Source organism: Vigna unguiculata, chromosome 6, assembly GCF_004118075.2.
Source record: "Vigna unguiculata cultivar IT97K-499-35 chromosome 6, ASM411807v1, whole genome shotgun sequence".
Lineage (NCBI taxonomy): Eukaryota > Viridiplantae > Streptophyta > Magnoliopsida > Fabales > Fabaceae > Vigna > Vigna unguiculata.
The window spans coordinates 27,205,047-27,222,308 of NC_040284.1; the positions used below are offsets into that span (position 1 = coordinate 27,205,047).

A 17,262-nucleotide genomic window follows, 5' to 3' on the forward strand; every position below is an offset into this window, starting at 1 on the left:
CGAAAATAAATGAATTACATTTATAAAGGTTTAACTAAAAAGAGATCGGTCATTCTAAAAATAATGACGCTGTTTAAATAATATTTACATTAAATAATTTCATGAAAACTATTTTATAGATATTAATTTTAAGAGAAGCCTATTCATTTTTTTAAGTTCTAAATTATTAGAAAAAATTTGTATAAATATTTCTATTAACATTTATAATTCTTACAAAAAGTATTAATAACATAAGGTATATTTAACATTTGATAAAATGTTACTAAATTTTAGTAACATTTTTTTACTAAACATTATATATATTTTAACAATTGAAACTAACAACTAAATGTTATTATATATATTTTAACAATTGAAACCAACAACTAAATGTTCCATGGTTAAGTGGAACTATCCAGAACTAAAAGAAAATACATATTTTTTTATTAAAGTACTAAAAATAGTATATATTATAAAAAGTTAAAATATAAGAATAGTATCCTAATACTTATTCCTAATAGTTGTGATGGATCTTTTTAGGGTCACAGAGGGCATGGCTTCTGCAAAATTTTGAATTTATTTTAATTATATATATATATATATATATATATATATATATATATATATATATATATATATATATTATAAATATATTTAAAAAAATTTTAATTGTGAGTAGTATATTTTAGGAATTGATGAAAATTAAATTGTGTATTTTTTTTATTCTTTTATAAAGCACAACATTTAATGTTAATAGATAATAAATTATAAAATTAAATATAATAAAAAATAAAAATATTTAGATTTAATTAATCTTTTGGTTCGTATTTTTGTCTAAAAATTAACACTAGGATTGTGTTAATTATACTAAGAGTTTTAATTTTAATGGAAAAGTCATTGATCAATTTCAATCAATTTAACGAAATTTATCGTAAAAGATCAAATTGTATTCATTTTTCAAACATCAGGACCAACTTGAGACCAATAATTGAATGACTAACTTAACATTCTTAAATGAAAACATGAATCAAAAGAATAATTAAACCAAATATTTATTAAGATAATTTTTATTTTCCTTCTCATTGTCTTTTTAGTTTTTCACAAATTGTAATCATCTCTCACTCTCATATTTTCTTCTTGTTTTTTAAGACACAAATTCATTATTTTTGCTCTCATTTCTCTTTTATCCTATTTCTTTCTTGTCTTGATAATGAAAACATTACTTTTGGTCAAGATCCGCCATTGGTTGTGACATCGGTTTGTTTAACAAACTTCTTCCAATAAGGATGACTTTGCCACACAACATGCATTTTTTCAATGGGAACTTCCTTAGTCTCTGGTAGAAGAGAGTCAATGAATGTGCTCATCACAATGATGAAACATGCAAAGAAAATGAACAATCCCAACTTCATGTGACAAAATATGTTGGTGAAATTTTGTATAACGACAAAGGTGAATATCATGTTCATGGAGACAGTGATACTTTGTGCACTTGAACGCACTTCAAGTGGAAAAATCTCGCTTGGAACCAAACATCCTAGAGGACCCCAAGACCATGCTATTCCTGTCACGTACACACATATGCCACACACAACCATAATAATATACCACTTTGGTAACATTCCTGGGTTTCCATCAAATCCAAATTTGCACGCAATTGCTATGGCTATCACAATCCAAGAGAAGACAAATCAAAAACAACAAATAGATTATCACATTGTACTATTAAAATAACATTAAAAGAGTGTTAAGAAAAAAGGTTACCTGACAAATAAACATTTGTATTACTCCTTTCAAGAAAAGACTTCGCCTACCAAATTTGTCAACCGTGAATATGGAGACAAAAGTGGCAATTACATTGCAGCATCCAGTAATCATGGCAAACAAGAGAGAAGCATTGGCTTCAAAACCAATGGTTTTGAACAAAACAGGAGCATTATATACAATCATATTCATACCAGTAAGTTGTTGGAAGAAGGGAATGACTATGGCAAATGTGAGTTGGGGTCTATACTGTCTCTTTAACAAAGAGACCCAAGGGTGTTTTACTACTTTTGAGGATTCACTTGCTACCACAAGATCCTCAAACTCCTCCTTTACATTTGTAGTTCCTCGAATCCTAATAAGTGTTATCTTAGCCCTCTTATTAAAATCTCGTACAATCAAAGAACTTGGTGTATCCAGATGAAAGATTAGAGGAAACATTAGACTAAGGGTCGTTATAACAGCAGAAACTAGTGCATAATCTAATAAGTTATAGAACCATTCTTCTCCGTTCTTCCGAGAGAAAATGTAGTTGAGAACATTTGCAACAAAGATGCCAATAGTTATTGCCAATTGAAACAACACATTAAGAGCTCTTCTGTATTTATAGGGAGCAAATTCCGATATATATATCGGCACAGACTACTAAGAAAAAAAAAGAAAACTTTGTTACATAATAATAGATAACATTAACAATCATGATTTTTTCTTTTTCATATATGTAACCTAATTAATAAAATATTACTTTAACACTTAATTTAACCTAATTAATAAAAGATTACTTTAACACTTAATTTATCTTATAAGTTTAAATTTTAAAAATATGCGATGTCTGCACATTATAAGTCTAAAAATACATCAAATAACACTTATCTTTTCTATTAAGTTTATTAATTTAAAAAATATCGTCTGAATAATTATTTTAATTTTAAAACATTATTAAACAATATTTATGAGAAAAAAATCTTAAATCAGTTTTTATTATTCATAATATATCATTAGTTATAATGTATCAAAAAGTGAATAAAAGTTTATATAAAAATATATAGGATTATTACCTGAAAGGTCCATCCAATTCCAAAACCCAAGAAGACGCAACTAACCATTAACTGTTCTTGATGAAAACACCACAACATCATGCCCAGATGAAAGAACAAATTTCCAAAGAACATGGTTTCGAGTCTCCCGAAGAGTCGAGTGAAAGTGGATGCCAACAATGATCCAATCATAGCAGCCAAATACATTCCTTCAACGTGAAGAACTCTATCTCGCCTAAGCGAGAATGAGTGGCCCAAGCGAGACCCTTCCTTCATGCTGAAGTACTCTATCTCGCCCAAGCGAGACTCAGTAGCCCAAGCGAGAGTTCGGGCTGTATATATATTTTGGAGGTTCAGAATTGCAAGGAGTTTGGAATTTTTGGGAGAAGAACAGGTCCGTGCTGCAGAGCTGCTACCAGGAGCATCACAGTTTCTCATTTTCTTCTTCTTCTTCTTCTTCTTAGCTCATAGGATTTTGTTGGCTACCATGAGTGGCTAATCTTCTCCTTTGGGATTGAATGTAATCTACTCGAACTTGGATGTAATCTGGTGATATTTATATATAGCATTTCTGTTTTACTCAGTATTGGTATTATTGTTTTGCTCTTAATGCTTACTTCTATCTGATCAATAGATGTTTTGATTTTGATTTTTAGATATGACTGGAAAGTATTTCTGAAAATCTGATTTGAACAATGATACTTGATATACTGTGATGCTAGGAATAGATCTCAATATATCAATTGCTTTTAACACTCGACCGTAATGCTGGATAGTTTGTTGAATATGTGAGGAATCAATATTCAGAAAACTAATCTTATGAATTTTATACGCGAGGGATCGGTATAAATGATTTTTGAGTGTGCATCAATATTGGTATTTTCAGATGTTATATATTATATTCATCCAGATTACAGACAAGAGAGATAGATGAAATTCAATCCCAGTTTCTTTTATTGATCTTTTAACTAATTTTCTGTTTTACTGTATTTTATTTATGCAATTTAGTTTAACTGCTGATAATTCATCGAGTTAAAATTTCTGCATATATATGCTGATTGAGATAATTATTAATTTTCACTGAATTCGTTCCTCGTGGGTTCGACACTCCTACTTTAAATCATTATACTACAGTTGACTTTTGGTACGCTTGCCAAGAGCCCAACATTTATACGTAATATATATTTTTTATATATTATAAGTTTTGTACGTAATATATATATATATATATATATATATATTTTACCTAATATATAATAATATAAATGTTGTATATTATTATTATTTTTATTGCGTTGATCTGATTCATGATATAAACGAAAATATTACACAGTACTAGATTTTCTTTCCTTACCATGATCTTAGAACAAGTGCGGCTTACCATGCTTGAAGCAAATTGCAGTAAAAATATTGAGTCTAATTTTTTGTATAAGAGTAAGGTTAAAAAATCAATAAAATTCTAGAATTAGATTCTATATATTATATTCTATGTATAGAAGTGGTTGTTTGTCTTGAAGCGGACACACAAAACTAACCTTTTTCAAATTTTCAATATCATTTGTATGAATTAGCATAACAAAATTAAGTATCTTTATCCTCCTTGTATTGTATGGTATTTTTATCCTATCTTTATCCTCCTTATAACATGGATAATATCACAAATGTATTTATACAAATTATATGCTTTATTTATTTTTAAAATCAACTATTCAACTTGAACCTAAATAATCCATGCATAAAACTTCATTCTCATCATAATAAACATTTTTATTAATATTTATAATTGTTACAAAAAAGTACTAATAACATAAGGTATATTTAACATTTGATAAAATGTTACTAAATTTTGGTAACATTTTTTTACTAAATATTATATATATTCTAACAATTCAAACGAACAACTAAAAGTTCCATGGTTAAGTGCAACTAACCAGAACTAAAAGAAAATACATATTTCTTATTAAACTACTAAAAATAGTATATATTATAAAAAGTTAAAATATAAAAATAGTATCCTAATACTCATTCCTAATAGTTGTAACATCGGTTTGTTTAACAAACTTCTTCCAATAAGGATGACTTTGCCACACAACATGCATTTTTTCAATGTGAACTTCCTTAGTCTCTGGTAGAAGAGAGTCAATGAATGTGCTCATCACAATGATGAAACATGCAAAGAAAATGAACAATCCCAACTTCATGTGACAAAATATGTTGGTGAAATTTTGTATAACGACAAAGGTGAATATCATGTTCATGGAGACAGTGATACTTTGTGCACTTGAACGCACTTCAAGTGGAAAAATCTCGCTTGGAACCAAACATCCTAGAGGACCCCAAGACCATGCAATTCCTGTCACGTACACACATATGCCACACACAACCACAATAACATACCACTTTGGTAACATTCCTGGGTTTCCATCAAATCCAAATTTGCATGCAATTGCTATGGCTATCACAATCTAAGAGAAGCCAAATCAAAAACAACAAATAGATTATCACATTGTACTATTAAAATAACATTAAAAGAGTGTTAAGAAAAAAGGTTACCTGACAAATAAACATTTGTATTACTCCTTTCAAGAAAAGACTTCGCCTACCAAATTTATCAACCGTGAATATGGAGACAAGAGTGGCAATTACATTGCAGCATCCAGTAATCATGGCAAACAAGAGAGAAGCATTGGCTTCAAAACCAATGGTTTTGAACAAAACAGGAGCATTATATACAATCACATTCATACCAGTAAGTTGTTGGAAGAAGGGAATGACTATGGCAAATGTGAGTTGGGGTCTGTATTGTCTCTTTAATAAAGAGACCCAAGGGTGTTTTACTACTTTTGAGGATTCACTTGCTACCAAAAGATCTTCAAACTCCTCCTTTACATTTGTAGTTCCTCGAATCCTAATAAGTGTTATCTTAGCCCTCTTATTAAAACCTCGTACAATCAAAGAAATTGGTGTATCCAGACGAAAGATTAGAGGAAACATTAGACTGAGGGTCGTCATAACAGCAGGAAATGTTGCATAATATAATAAGTTAACGAACCATTCTTCTCCGCTCTCCATCCGAGAGAAAATGTAGTTGAAGACATTTGCAACAAAGATGCCAATAGTTATTGTCAATTGAAACAGCATATTAAGAGCTCCTCTGTATTTATAGGGAGCAAATTCCGATATATATATCGGCACAGACTATTCAAAAAAAAAAAAAAACTTTGTAACATAACAATACATAACATTAACCATCAAGACTTTTTCTTTTTCATATGATGCATTTAACCTAATTAATGAAAGATTACTTTAACACTTAATTTACCTTATAAGTTTAAATTTTAAAAATGTGCAATCTCTGCACATTGTAAGTCTAAAATTACATCAAATAACACTTATCTTTTCTATTAAGTTTATTAATTTAAAAAATATCGTCTGAATAATTATTTTAATTTTAAAACATGATTAAACAATATTTATGAGAAAAAAAATCTTAAATCAGTTTTTATTACTCATAATATATCATTAATTATTATGTATCAAAAAGTGAATAAAAGTTTATATAAAAATATATAGGATTATTACCTGAAAGGTCCATCCAATTCCAAAACCCAATAAGACGCAACCAACCATTAACATCGAAGATTGTTGTTGAGGAAAACACCACACCATAATGCCAAAGTGAAAGAACAAATTCCCAAAGAACCTGGTTTCGAGTCTCCCGTAGAGTCGAGTGAAAGTGGATGCTAACAATGATCCAATCATAGCAGCCAAATACAGAGATGATATGAACCATGTCAATATTGGACTGTCAAATTTACAATATTGATCGTTTATGATGTTATGATTTTGGTATACTTCTGGGTAGAATTCCTTCAGAAAAGAATCCATTAAAGTCACACCACCTGCCATACCCAGTACATAACCAGCCATTAATCCACTTAATGCAGCTCCAAAACAGATCATGAAAACTGTAAATGTCAATTTTTGTGGATAATTCCTTCCAAAAGATTCATTTGGAATAAAAGCTTCTCTCATTCTCAAACAATAATTATTGATGCGGAGAGAGTGCAAACAACATCACGCACCAACAAGTATCACACTCAGAACAAATAAGATCTTAATTTATGGCCTATAATCTCTTCAATTTGTAACTGTATATCTACCTTAATTTACGACCTATAATATCTTCAATTTGTTACAAGTGAAATGGGCATGTATATTCGCATTTTTTTAATATTTATAATTTTATAATACTATTTAATTTATACAAAACTTAATAAAGTGTAAGTAAATTTTTATAATGATGTTAATTATTTAAAATTATAGATAGGTATGAATAAAAATGATATAGATTCCCTTCAAACCTCAATTACAATTGATAAGTGAAGAAAATGTTAAACTAAACTATAATCTTTAAATTATTTTCGTAATGTCAAATATAAAACTAATTTAATAACTATCTCGTCCTCAGACAGTCCATTATCTAACTTTTATTTAAAAGGTAACTTACAACATTTTTAGATCGATGTGCCTATTTTCTCAAACCTTTTCTTCTCTTGACCCTTTTAGATCTAATCTATCTTCTCAAATTTAAATTTACAAATTCATAGATTAGAAAACTTTAATTTATCACATTAATAAAATCTATTGTAAATTTTTCTCTGATTTCCCTATTTATTTCATACTATTTTTTCTTAATCCAAGTTTCAGTTTCTATCCTCTTTTCATTATTTTTTTTTCTTTCTCTTAATTTTTTAAATTTACTTCCTAATCCAAACACAACGTGAGAATTTGAGGAAATCTACTTAGGTTAGATTTTTCGGACAAATTCTTTAATAAAAAAAATTCAAATATGTTTATATCTATTTATTTTATTTTATTTAATATCAATAATGATGTAGGAGAATTTCATACAAAAACTGAAACGAAAAAAATGGTTTTATAATGTGGTGTTTTTAAATTGTGTTTTCTAAACAGATATCAGTGTTTGAGAATCATGGTGAGATGAAAATATTAATTTAAACTTTTATTTGTTTTTCAACACTTTTAAATTTATTAATCATTGAAATTACTTTTTAATTTGCATGTTTTTTTTAATCAATTTCGCTGAAGTGAAGAAACCTAATCATTAATAAAGAAATTTATTTTTCAACTCTATATATAAACATTTTTTATTCTCTTATTCTCTATATGTTTATCTTTGTTAATAAACGTTTTAGTTTTCATCATATAAAAAAGAAATACCTAGTGTAAGATGAAAAATTCAAAATGTTTTATCATATGCTTATAATAATTAATAAAATTAATGTTTTTATAATTATTTTATACCCATTTATTTATAATATTATTTTGTATTTTATGACTATTTGTCAATATAGTGATGATGGTGTAAAAATTAATTACATTCATTGTTTTTTATTATCATAAAATTAATTATAGATGAAGTTTTATCCTCACTCCTTCTCAAAAAAAAAAAAATGAATAGAGATTTCCACACCGAAGAAAAGCCAATATTTTGGCTCTATAGTCTCTTTCAACACTGTTCTCTTTAGTCCATTTGTTTCCTCGTCAATGTTTCAAATACTACACACTTTTATTGTTCGGTTTTGGGCTATAGTGACTCACATTCACACTATCATTTTCGGGTCTTCCTTCCTACATCTTTAAAATTTCTTCTATACCTTCCAAAATTTTTTAAATTCCTAAAAAACTCTCTGAACATTTAAGAAACCCACGGACACCACACCCCAAAAATTACTTCTTGATGTCGACTTTCGGAAATTAAAATATATGATTTCCAGAAGTCAAAATATATCATCAGAAGTCGACTTCCGGAAGTCAAAATATATCATCGGAAATCGACTTCCAAAAGTCAAAATATATATATGTTATTTTAAATATGATTTTTTTAATTCATTTTTTATTTTTATTAAATTTTTATTAAATTATATTAAAATAAATTTAAATTTAAAATATAAAAAATATATAATTGATTTTAAAAAAAATATGATTAAATTTAAATATTTAATTTTTAAATAAAATTAAATAAAAATTCAAATAAAATATAAAATACTATACACATTAAATGTATAAATAAAATAATTATAATAATATCAAAAAAATAAATAAAATAGAAAAATAATTTAAATTAAAATAGTAAAACTTTAACTAAAAACAGAAAAAAAAACCTAAAGTAATTTTTCTTTTAAATTTATATATTTTATAATTTTTAATATTTTTAATATTTATTTTAAAAAATAAAATAAAATAAAATAAAAGTTAGAAAACATAAATTTTAAAAAAATTAAAAATATTTTAAATATAATTAATTTTTTTATTTCCGGAAGTCGACTTCCGGTAATGTTTTTTGACTTCTGGTAATAATTTTTTACTTCCGGAAGTTGACTTCCGGTGATACATTTTGACTTTCGGAAGTCAATTTTGGATGATATTTTGACTTCCGAAAGTCGACTTCTGGTGATATATTTTGACTTCCTGAGATTGACTTTTGATGATATATTTTGACTTCCAAAAGTCGACTTACGCTAATATATTTTGACTTCTGAAAATCCACTTCTGATGAAATATTTTGATTTATGGAAGTCGATTTCTAATAATATATTTTGACTTTCAGAAATTGACTTTCAGAAATCAACATCTGAAAATAATTTTGGGAATGTGATGTTTATAAATTTCCTTAAATGATTAAAAGGTTTTTTGAGAATTTAAAAAAATGTTGAAAGTGTAAAAATAATGCTTGAAAGTGTAGGAAGCATCTTCTGAAGAAAGCCCATCACAACGAGAAAAACAGATTCATCATCATAGGTTTGTGCACGTCATCACAGTTCATCAATAAACAGTGGGTTCCACCACCACGTGCAACAAAATCTTATCATTATTTCTCTGCATGTCCTGTTGGGTGACAGATATGAAAATGGGGCCCAGCCACCACACATTTTGCTGTTATGCTTCATGCATTCTCCGCTCAAACATACTTCCATTTTTATATTCTTTCATATTTTGACGCACTCTTCTCGATCCATTTTTAATATATTATTCTAAGGATTAAATATATTTTTATCTTTCAAGTAAATTTTAAAATTAGTTTTTTATTAAAATTTTATATCAATTTAGTCTTTTATCTTTTAAAATGTGTAAATTTAGTCTTTTTAACTAAATTTTGTTAAATTTATCTGATAAAGCACATTTTATGATAGTATTTAAGTTAACATTGAAGCAAAAATGTGTCAAAACAGTATAAATAATTTAAATACTATCATGAAATGTGCTTGAAACGTCAGATAAACTTAACAAAGTTTGGTTAAAATGACTAAATTCACACATTTAAAAAAATGAAGAACTAAATTGGTTAAAAGTTTTGATGAGGGACTAAATCCAAATTTCGCTCAAACTTTAAGGACCAAAAATATATTTAACCCTTATTCTAATTATGTTTATATTATCATGTATATCATGTTATTAAAAAAATTAAAATACCATTATTTTTAATTAAAGTTATAAAAATGAGTATAAATTGTATATTTATAGCAATATGAAAGGGAGATTATTTCTTTTAGTAAATACATTTTATATTTGTACTTACTGTTGATTATGTTTAAAATTTTATATTTCTATTTTAAATGTAACAACAATTCACCATTTTTTTATTTAACTACTGTTATTAATATTATTTTTTTATTAAAAATAAATTGAAATGTAAGTAGTGTCTCTTTTTCACCAACTTTTCTAATTGGACTTATTTTACTTATGAAGATAGAAAAATAGATAAACAATTCCAAACTCAAAATAATAGATGAGTGCAGAAATGTTTTCAAAAGATCATAAAAAAGATTTCTCACATCTCTAAATACTAAATTTAAAAATTTAACACTTTTATGTTAAAAAACCTAAATGATAATCAGTTGGGTATTTCTTCCTACACCTCTAAACATTTATTCAGCACCTCCAAAATTTCTTTAAATTCTCAAAAAACTCTTTGACCATCAAAGAAAATCCACGGACATCACACCTCCAAAATTACTTCCGGAAGTCAAAATATATTATCGGAAGTCGACTTCCGAAAGTTAAAATGTATCACCGGAAATTGACTTCCAAAATTAAAAAATTATTTTCCGGAAGTCAAAAAATTAATTTTATTTTAAATATTTTTAATTCTTTTTAAAATTTATGTTTTCTAACTTTTATTTTATTTTATTTTTCAAAACACATATTAAAAAAATTAAAAATTATAAAATATATATATTTAAAAGAAAAATTACTTTAGAAAATACAAAATAAGTAAAAAAATGCTAAATAAAAATTTAAAATATAAAATTGAAAAATAATTTAAATTAAAATAATAAATCTTTAATTTTTTTTAATAAATGAAATATATATATATATATATATATATTTTCTGTTTTTAGTTAAAGTTTAACTATTTTAATTTAAATTATTTTTCTATTTTATTTATTTTATTGATATTATTATAATTATTTTATTTATATATTTAATGTGTATAGTATTTTATATTTTATTTGAATTTTTTAAATAATGAAATTTTAAATTTTAAAAAAACGAATATATATATATATATATATATATATATATATATATTTTAATTTAAAGTTTTATTATTTTAAAATCAATTTTAATATTAAATAAAATTAAATGAAGGAGAATATTGTTTTTATTTTTATATTTTTTTTATTTATATTTTAATATTATTTTAATTTTACTTATTTTTATTTTTATATTTATTTTTTAGTATATTAAATAAAAATAAAATTATATATATAGATATTATAATTTTTTTATATTTAAAATATATATTAAAAAATATGAAAACATAAAAAATAAATAATAAACTAAAAAAACAATTAAAAGTTAGAAAACAAAAGAATTAAAAATATTAAAAATAGAATTAATTTTTTGACTTTCGGAAGTTGAGTTTCAGTGATACATTTTGATTTTCGGAAGTCGTCTTCCGGTAATATTTTTGATTTCCGGTGATACATTTTGACTTCCGGAAGTCAACTTCCAGTGATATATTTTGGTTTTCGGAAATCATATATTTTGACTTTTGAAAGTTGACATCCATAAATAATTTTGAAAGTATGATGTCCGTAAATTCTCTTAAATGGTCAAAAAGTTTTTTGAGAATTTAAAGAAATTTTGGAGGCGAACAAAAAAGACCCTAATCAGTTACGTAGAAAGTATGTTAAGCCAGTTGGGCTAGGCCCAAAATCCAGCCCAGAGGCAACTTCAAAAACCCTAATGTTCTCTGTTTTGTTGTGTTGCGTTGCGAAGTGAAGTGAAGATGGTGTCAGGTTTGGGAATCTGCGCAAAGTGGGTGGTGGTTGACTCACAGCGCCACATGCTGGGTCGACTCGCGTCACCACATGCTGGGTCGACTCGCGTCACCACATGCTGGGTCGACTCGCGTCCATTGTGGCGAAATAACTTCTCAAAGGCCAAAAGGTAGTGGTGGTGCGGTGCGAAGAGATCTGCATCCCTGGCGTACAAGATTCCTGCGTAAACGCATGAACACCAAACCTTCTCATGGCCCAATCCGCTTCCGGGGCCCAATCCGCTTCCGCGCCCCCGCTAAGATCTTCTGGCGTAAGTTCGTGGAATGATACCGCACTCCTCCATACATATGACTAAAGGATGGTTGTTCCTGATGCTCAAGAATGTTTTTTATCCTCTAACTCTTTGTAGGATCATAATTGTTCTTTGTAGGATATTAGGATTTTTTTTCTGGATTTTTTTCCTATGGAATTAATGAAATTAGCACATTGGATGCAAGTGTGAAAAATTTGTGGAAAATTTGTTTAAACTTACTTTATTAAATAAATTGAAATAAATTGAGTGAATAAATTGAGTGAATGGTGTTGTTTATACTATGCACGTTGTATGGAAATTAGAATCTTGTGTCTTCATTGTGTACGGTATTTTGTATGATATTAAGTTTTTTTCTATGGAATTAATGAGATTAGATGAATAATGTATAATTGGATGCAAGTGTTTTTTTTCCAGTAACTCTTTGTAACAGGTCCAATGTGCAAGCCATCTGAAAAAAAAAACCAGTCTCAACATTTTCTTCCTTCCACGTCATCAACCCTAATCCTCTCTTTCGTTTTCGTGTCTGCGCGCCCATTTTCTTCCCTCCTGCACGCCGTCATCGTCTTTAGCGGATAGAGTAAGAGCTTTCTTCCCTCTCCGTCGGTCTCGTGTCTGCTCATCGTCTTTAGCGGATAGAGTAAGCATAAGTGATTCCTGTTTGCTTAACCAGTACCATGTTTTCATTCCAGTATTGGTGTGAGGTCTTGTGATTGAAACAGATAACTTCATCTTCGCCAATCTTCGCCATCGTGTTGCGTCACTGGTCCTGTTTTTGTTTTTCTGAGTTGTCATTGTTTGCTGTTTTCTGATATCAATTTGCTGTCCAACTTGTGATTGCTGTTGTTTAATAAGTTCATTTTACTGTTAAGAGGTACCAAAGGCCTTTTTTGAAACTCTATCCAATAGGGTTTCCTCATATCAACATCTGACCTAATCTTTAGGGAGAGAATGCATTTTACTTGTTCTGTGTGATTAATTTTCTTTCATATGCTTAATATTTTTCTTTTTTATTAATATGCTTTACATAATTTATCATCTCTACGTATTAATATTTTATTTACTGTGATTGATTTCTTTTTTTTTCACATTTTCTTCCCTGCATTTTACTTGTTCTGTGTGATTAATTTTCCTTCATATGTTTAATATCTTCATGTTATTGATTGAGGTGTATATGTCTGGCCAGTGATGCTTGTCGACTGAACCACATCTGCATGATTCCATATCTGTGATTGATCTGTCTTTGTTCAGATAAATCCAGGGGAAATCAACTGGTTTAGTTGCTGCTTAGGCTGATACAAGTGATTCCTGTTTGCTTAACCAGTACCATGTTTTCATTCCAGTATTGGTGTGAGGTCTTGTGATTGAAACAGATAACTTCATCTTTGCAATCGTGTCGCGTCACTGGTCCTGTTGAGTTTTTGTTTCTCTGAGTTGTCATTGTCTGCTGTTTTCTGATATCAATTTGCTGTCCAAATGCATCTGGGTTTCATTGTTTCGTATGTTCATGTTATTGATTGAGGTGTATATGTCTGGCCAGTGATGCTTGTCGACTGAACCACATCTGCATGATTCCATATCTGTGATTGATCTGTCTTTGTTCAGATAAATCCAGTGGAAATCAACTGGTTTAGTTGCTGCTTAGGCTGATTTTGTTCTGGTGCAGTTCTTATCTGGCAGTCTCATTTAAGTTGATTCAAATTGTTGTTGGAATTCCGTAGCTGCAATTTATATTTGTATGAATCAATGTTGAAACTGCTTTACATAATTTATCATCTCTACGTATTAATATTTTATTTACTGTGATTGATTTCTTTTTTTTTCACATTTTCTTCCTTGCATTTTACTTGTTCTGTGTGATTAATTTTCCTTCATATTTTTAATATCAGTCTCATTTGGCGCCGCCTAGCAATTTCTTCCCTATCTGTCAATCTTCATCAATCAATCAATCATGGAGGTATGTAGCTTTTCTGTGTGCTGAAGATAAATCTGGGTTTTGGGGTCATTAGAATACTGTCAGTTTTAAAAAGCAAATTAAATGAGATTTAAATTAAAAAAATGCTTAATTTTAATTTGTATGTTTTAATTTTAGCACATGAATATGTTCGAAAATATGTTAAAGTTTGGGTAATGCAGTTAATAAAATTGAAAAAATAGAGCGTTTGAGTAGAGATGGTAAGACATCCAAGACGTGCAATTGCTTTTATAAGTTAGTTTGAGACTATTAACCTATTAGTGATAGTGAAATCACTTTGAATAAGAATAGATGCTTGACAAGTTTTACTTTCTCTACAGTAGTTCAAGCAGTCTAATTGTATAGAATTGTGTCTTGATCATTCTGTTGTATAGAATTGTGTCTTGATCATTCTGTTTTGTTGCATCATAGTTGAAATTGCTTTATAGTTGCTTGATTAATGTGTCAACTGAATTTATTCGTGATAGGCGGGTGCTGCTGCGGGTGCTGTTGCGGGTGCTGTTGCGGGTGCTGCTGCGGGTGCCTCAGCGGGTGCTGCTGCTGGTGCCTCCGCGGGTGCTGCAGGTGCCTCTGCAGGTGCTGCCGCGGGTGCTGCCGCGGGTGCCTCCGCGGGTGCCTCTGCAGGTGCCTCTGCAGGTGCCTCTGCGGGTGCTTCCACTGCCACCACCGCGGGCACCACCGCGGGTGCTGCCGCAGGTGCTGCCGCAGGAGCTGCTGCAGGTGCCGCCGCAGGAGCTACTGCAGGTGCTGCCGCAGGAGCCGCTGTTGTTGGAGTTGCTGCGGGTGGATCCGTCGGTGAGGACACCGTTGTTGGAGCCCCCGTCGGTGCGGACACCGTTGTTGGAGCCCCCGTCGGTGCGGACACCGTTGTTGGAGCCCCCGTTGTTGGAGTTGCCGAGGACGCCGAGGATACTGTGGTCGCCACCGGCGTTCCTACTTTCATTGGTGCCACCGGCGTTCCTACTTTCATTGGTGCCACCGGCGTTCCTGGTTTGGATGATGATGATGCCATGGATTTTGCCCTTGGGAGTTTGGTATGTATTAAAATATTTTATTTTGTGTGGTCTTTTACTTAATTCTTTTTTACTTCTTTAATTATGATTTTATAAATACTTTACTTTTATCGTGAAAGGCTCGTGGTGGTCGTGGTGCTGGTCGTGGGGTAGTAGACCTGGAAGCGAATCCCGTACGAGTATCCCTACCAGCACTTTTAGTACAGGTAGGGAGAATCTTTTTCCGGAGATGTTTGATGGCATGCTTCCAAACGGCGGGGGTACTAATTACTAGTGCACCTCTTACTCTCGTCGAGGTAGGGTACTACTTGATGCTCAACCTTCGACTTGGCGAGCCATGGTAAGTGCAGCCACAGTTGATTATCTTTATTCCCTTATACTCATCCCCTTTAATGAGTATATTGTATTTCTTACAAGTTCAAATAGAGAAAAAATACATTTGTTTTGTCTTGTGGTTGCATCATTGTTAGGATATACACTTGGGGCAATATTGGTCGGTATGCCAGGTATTTGGTTATTATGGATGGGAGTGTATAGTTTTATGAGAATAATATGTCTGACTATTTATGGCTCAATATTGGCAGTGATAATACTGAGGCTAGAGTGTTATTTCTGGAACTCAGAGGACATAGATCTGGTGCAGCAAATCAGGAGTGTTGTAATTTTATATTTGTATACTATAGTAGCTAATTTTGTGTATAATAGGTATCTTTCATAGACTTACTTTTCACTAGGATTTTGACCATCAATACCGAATTCAGCTGGTTTATATTATTATGATTTCTTATAGTTTTATTGTTACCATTTTCAGGATAATTTGCATTTTTATTTGCTTTGTGAAACTTTGATCTTTTTTCCACATTAATAAAATCTATTGTAAATTTTTCTCTGATTTCCATATTTATTTCATAAATTATTTTTGTAATGTTTTAGTTTTCATCATATAAAAAAGAAATACCTAGGATAAGATGAAAAATTCAAAATGTTTTATCATATGCTTATAATAATTAATAAAATTAATGTTATTGTAACTATTTTATACCCATTTATTTATAATATTTTTTGTATTTTATGACTATTTGTCAATATAGTAATGATCGTGTAAAAATTAATTACATTAATTATTTTTTATTATCAGAAAATAATATAATATTCACGTATGTGACTTTCTATTTCTATTAGTAATATCGACAAAAATAAATAATAATAATAGTAATAATAACTTTTATCATAATATGTATAACATGAAAAAGACTGTATTTCTTTTCATGTGATTATTATTTTTAAGTGAAGTAAGCATCATACATATTTTAGCATATTCTAAGGGTTAAATATGTTTTTGGTCCCTCAAGTTTCAGCGAAATTTGGATTTAGTTCCTTATCAAAATTTTTGACCAATTTAGTCCTTCATCTTTTAAAATACGTGAATTTCGTCCTTTTAACCAAATTTTGTTAAGTTTATTTGACGTTTCAAGCGCATTTCATGATAGTATTTAAATTATTTACACTGTTTGACACATTTTTGCTTCAATGTTAACTTAAATATTATCATGAAATGTACTTGAAATGCGTTAGATAAACTTAATAAAATTTGGTTAAAAGGACTAAATTCACACATTTTGAAATATGAAGGACTAAATTGATATAAAGTTTTGATGAGGAACTAATTCCAAAATTCACTGAAACTTCAGGGACCAAAAACATATTTAACCCTTCTTTTAAAGCCAAATAAGGTTTTTAAAAATTTAATTAAAAATACTTGAATTTTTAAATTAAGAAAATAAAAAAAATTATTTGGGAAGAGGTCTTCTATTAGTACAAGTAAGATTTATTGTTTCCTATAGTTGTGTAGTCGTGTAAGCAAAATCTAATT

At 29.2% G+C, this 17,262-nt stretch overlaps 3 protein-coding genes across 6 annotated transcripts; 1 reads left to right on the plus strand and 2 right to left on the minus strand.

Moving 5' to 3' along the window:
* Positions 1-1,208: 1,208 nt before the first annotated feature.
* On the minus strand, positions 1,209-2,987 carry LOC114188573 (sugar transport protein 1-like). Its single transcript, XM_028077145.1, has 3 exons — positions 2,802-2,987; positions 1,743-2,385; positions 1,209-1,654 (listed from the first exon to the last, which is right to left on the minus strand). The coding sequence occupies exons 1-3, from the start codon at positions 2,985-2,987 to the stop codon at positions 1,209-1,211; spliced, it is 1,275 nt and encodes a 424-aa protein (XP_027932946.1).
* A 1,808-nt stretch (positions 2,988-4,795) lies between these two features.
* Positions 4,796-6,815, minus strand: LOC114188574 (sugar transport protein 1-like). The gene is made up of 3 exons (XM_028077146.1): positions 6,363-6,815; positions 5,334-5,978; positions 4,796-5,245 (listed from the first exon to the last, which is right to left on the minus strand). Exons 1-3 carry the CDS (start codon positions 6,813-6,815, stop codon positions 4,796-4,798), a joined length of 1,548 nt encoding a protein of 515 aa, XP_027932947.1.
* Positions 6,816-12,055: 5,240 nt separating this feature from the next.
* On the plus strand, positions 12,056-16,178 carry LOC114186822 (glycine-rich protein 1-like). 4 transcript variants are annotated; one of them, XM_028074857.1, is made up of 4 exons: positions 12,056-13,041; positions 14,291-14,358; positions 14,844-15,410; positions 15,509-16,178. In XM_028074857.1, the coding sequence occupies exons 2-4, from the start codon at positions 14,353-14,355 to the stop codon at positions 15,731-15,733; spliced, it is 798 nt and encodes a 265-aa protein (XP_027930658.1). In that variant the 5' UTR covers positions 12,056-13,041; positions 14,291-14,352; the 3' UTR covers positions 15,734-16,178. The 4 variants fall into 4 exon arrangements, with proteins under 4 accessions (XP_027930658.1, XP_027930657.1, XP_027930660.1 ...); XM_028074856.1 differs by having other exon boundaries at positions 12,056-12,981; XM_028074859.1 differs by having other exon boundaries at positions 12,056-12,452.
* Positions 16,179-17,262: the final 1,084 nt, after the last annotated feature.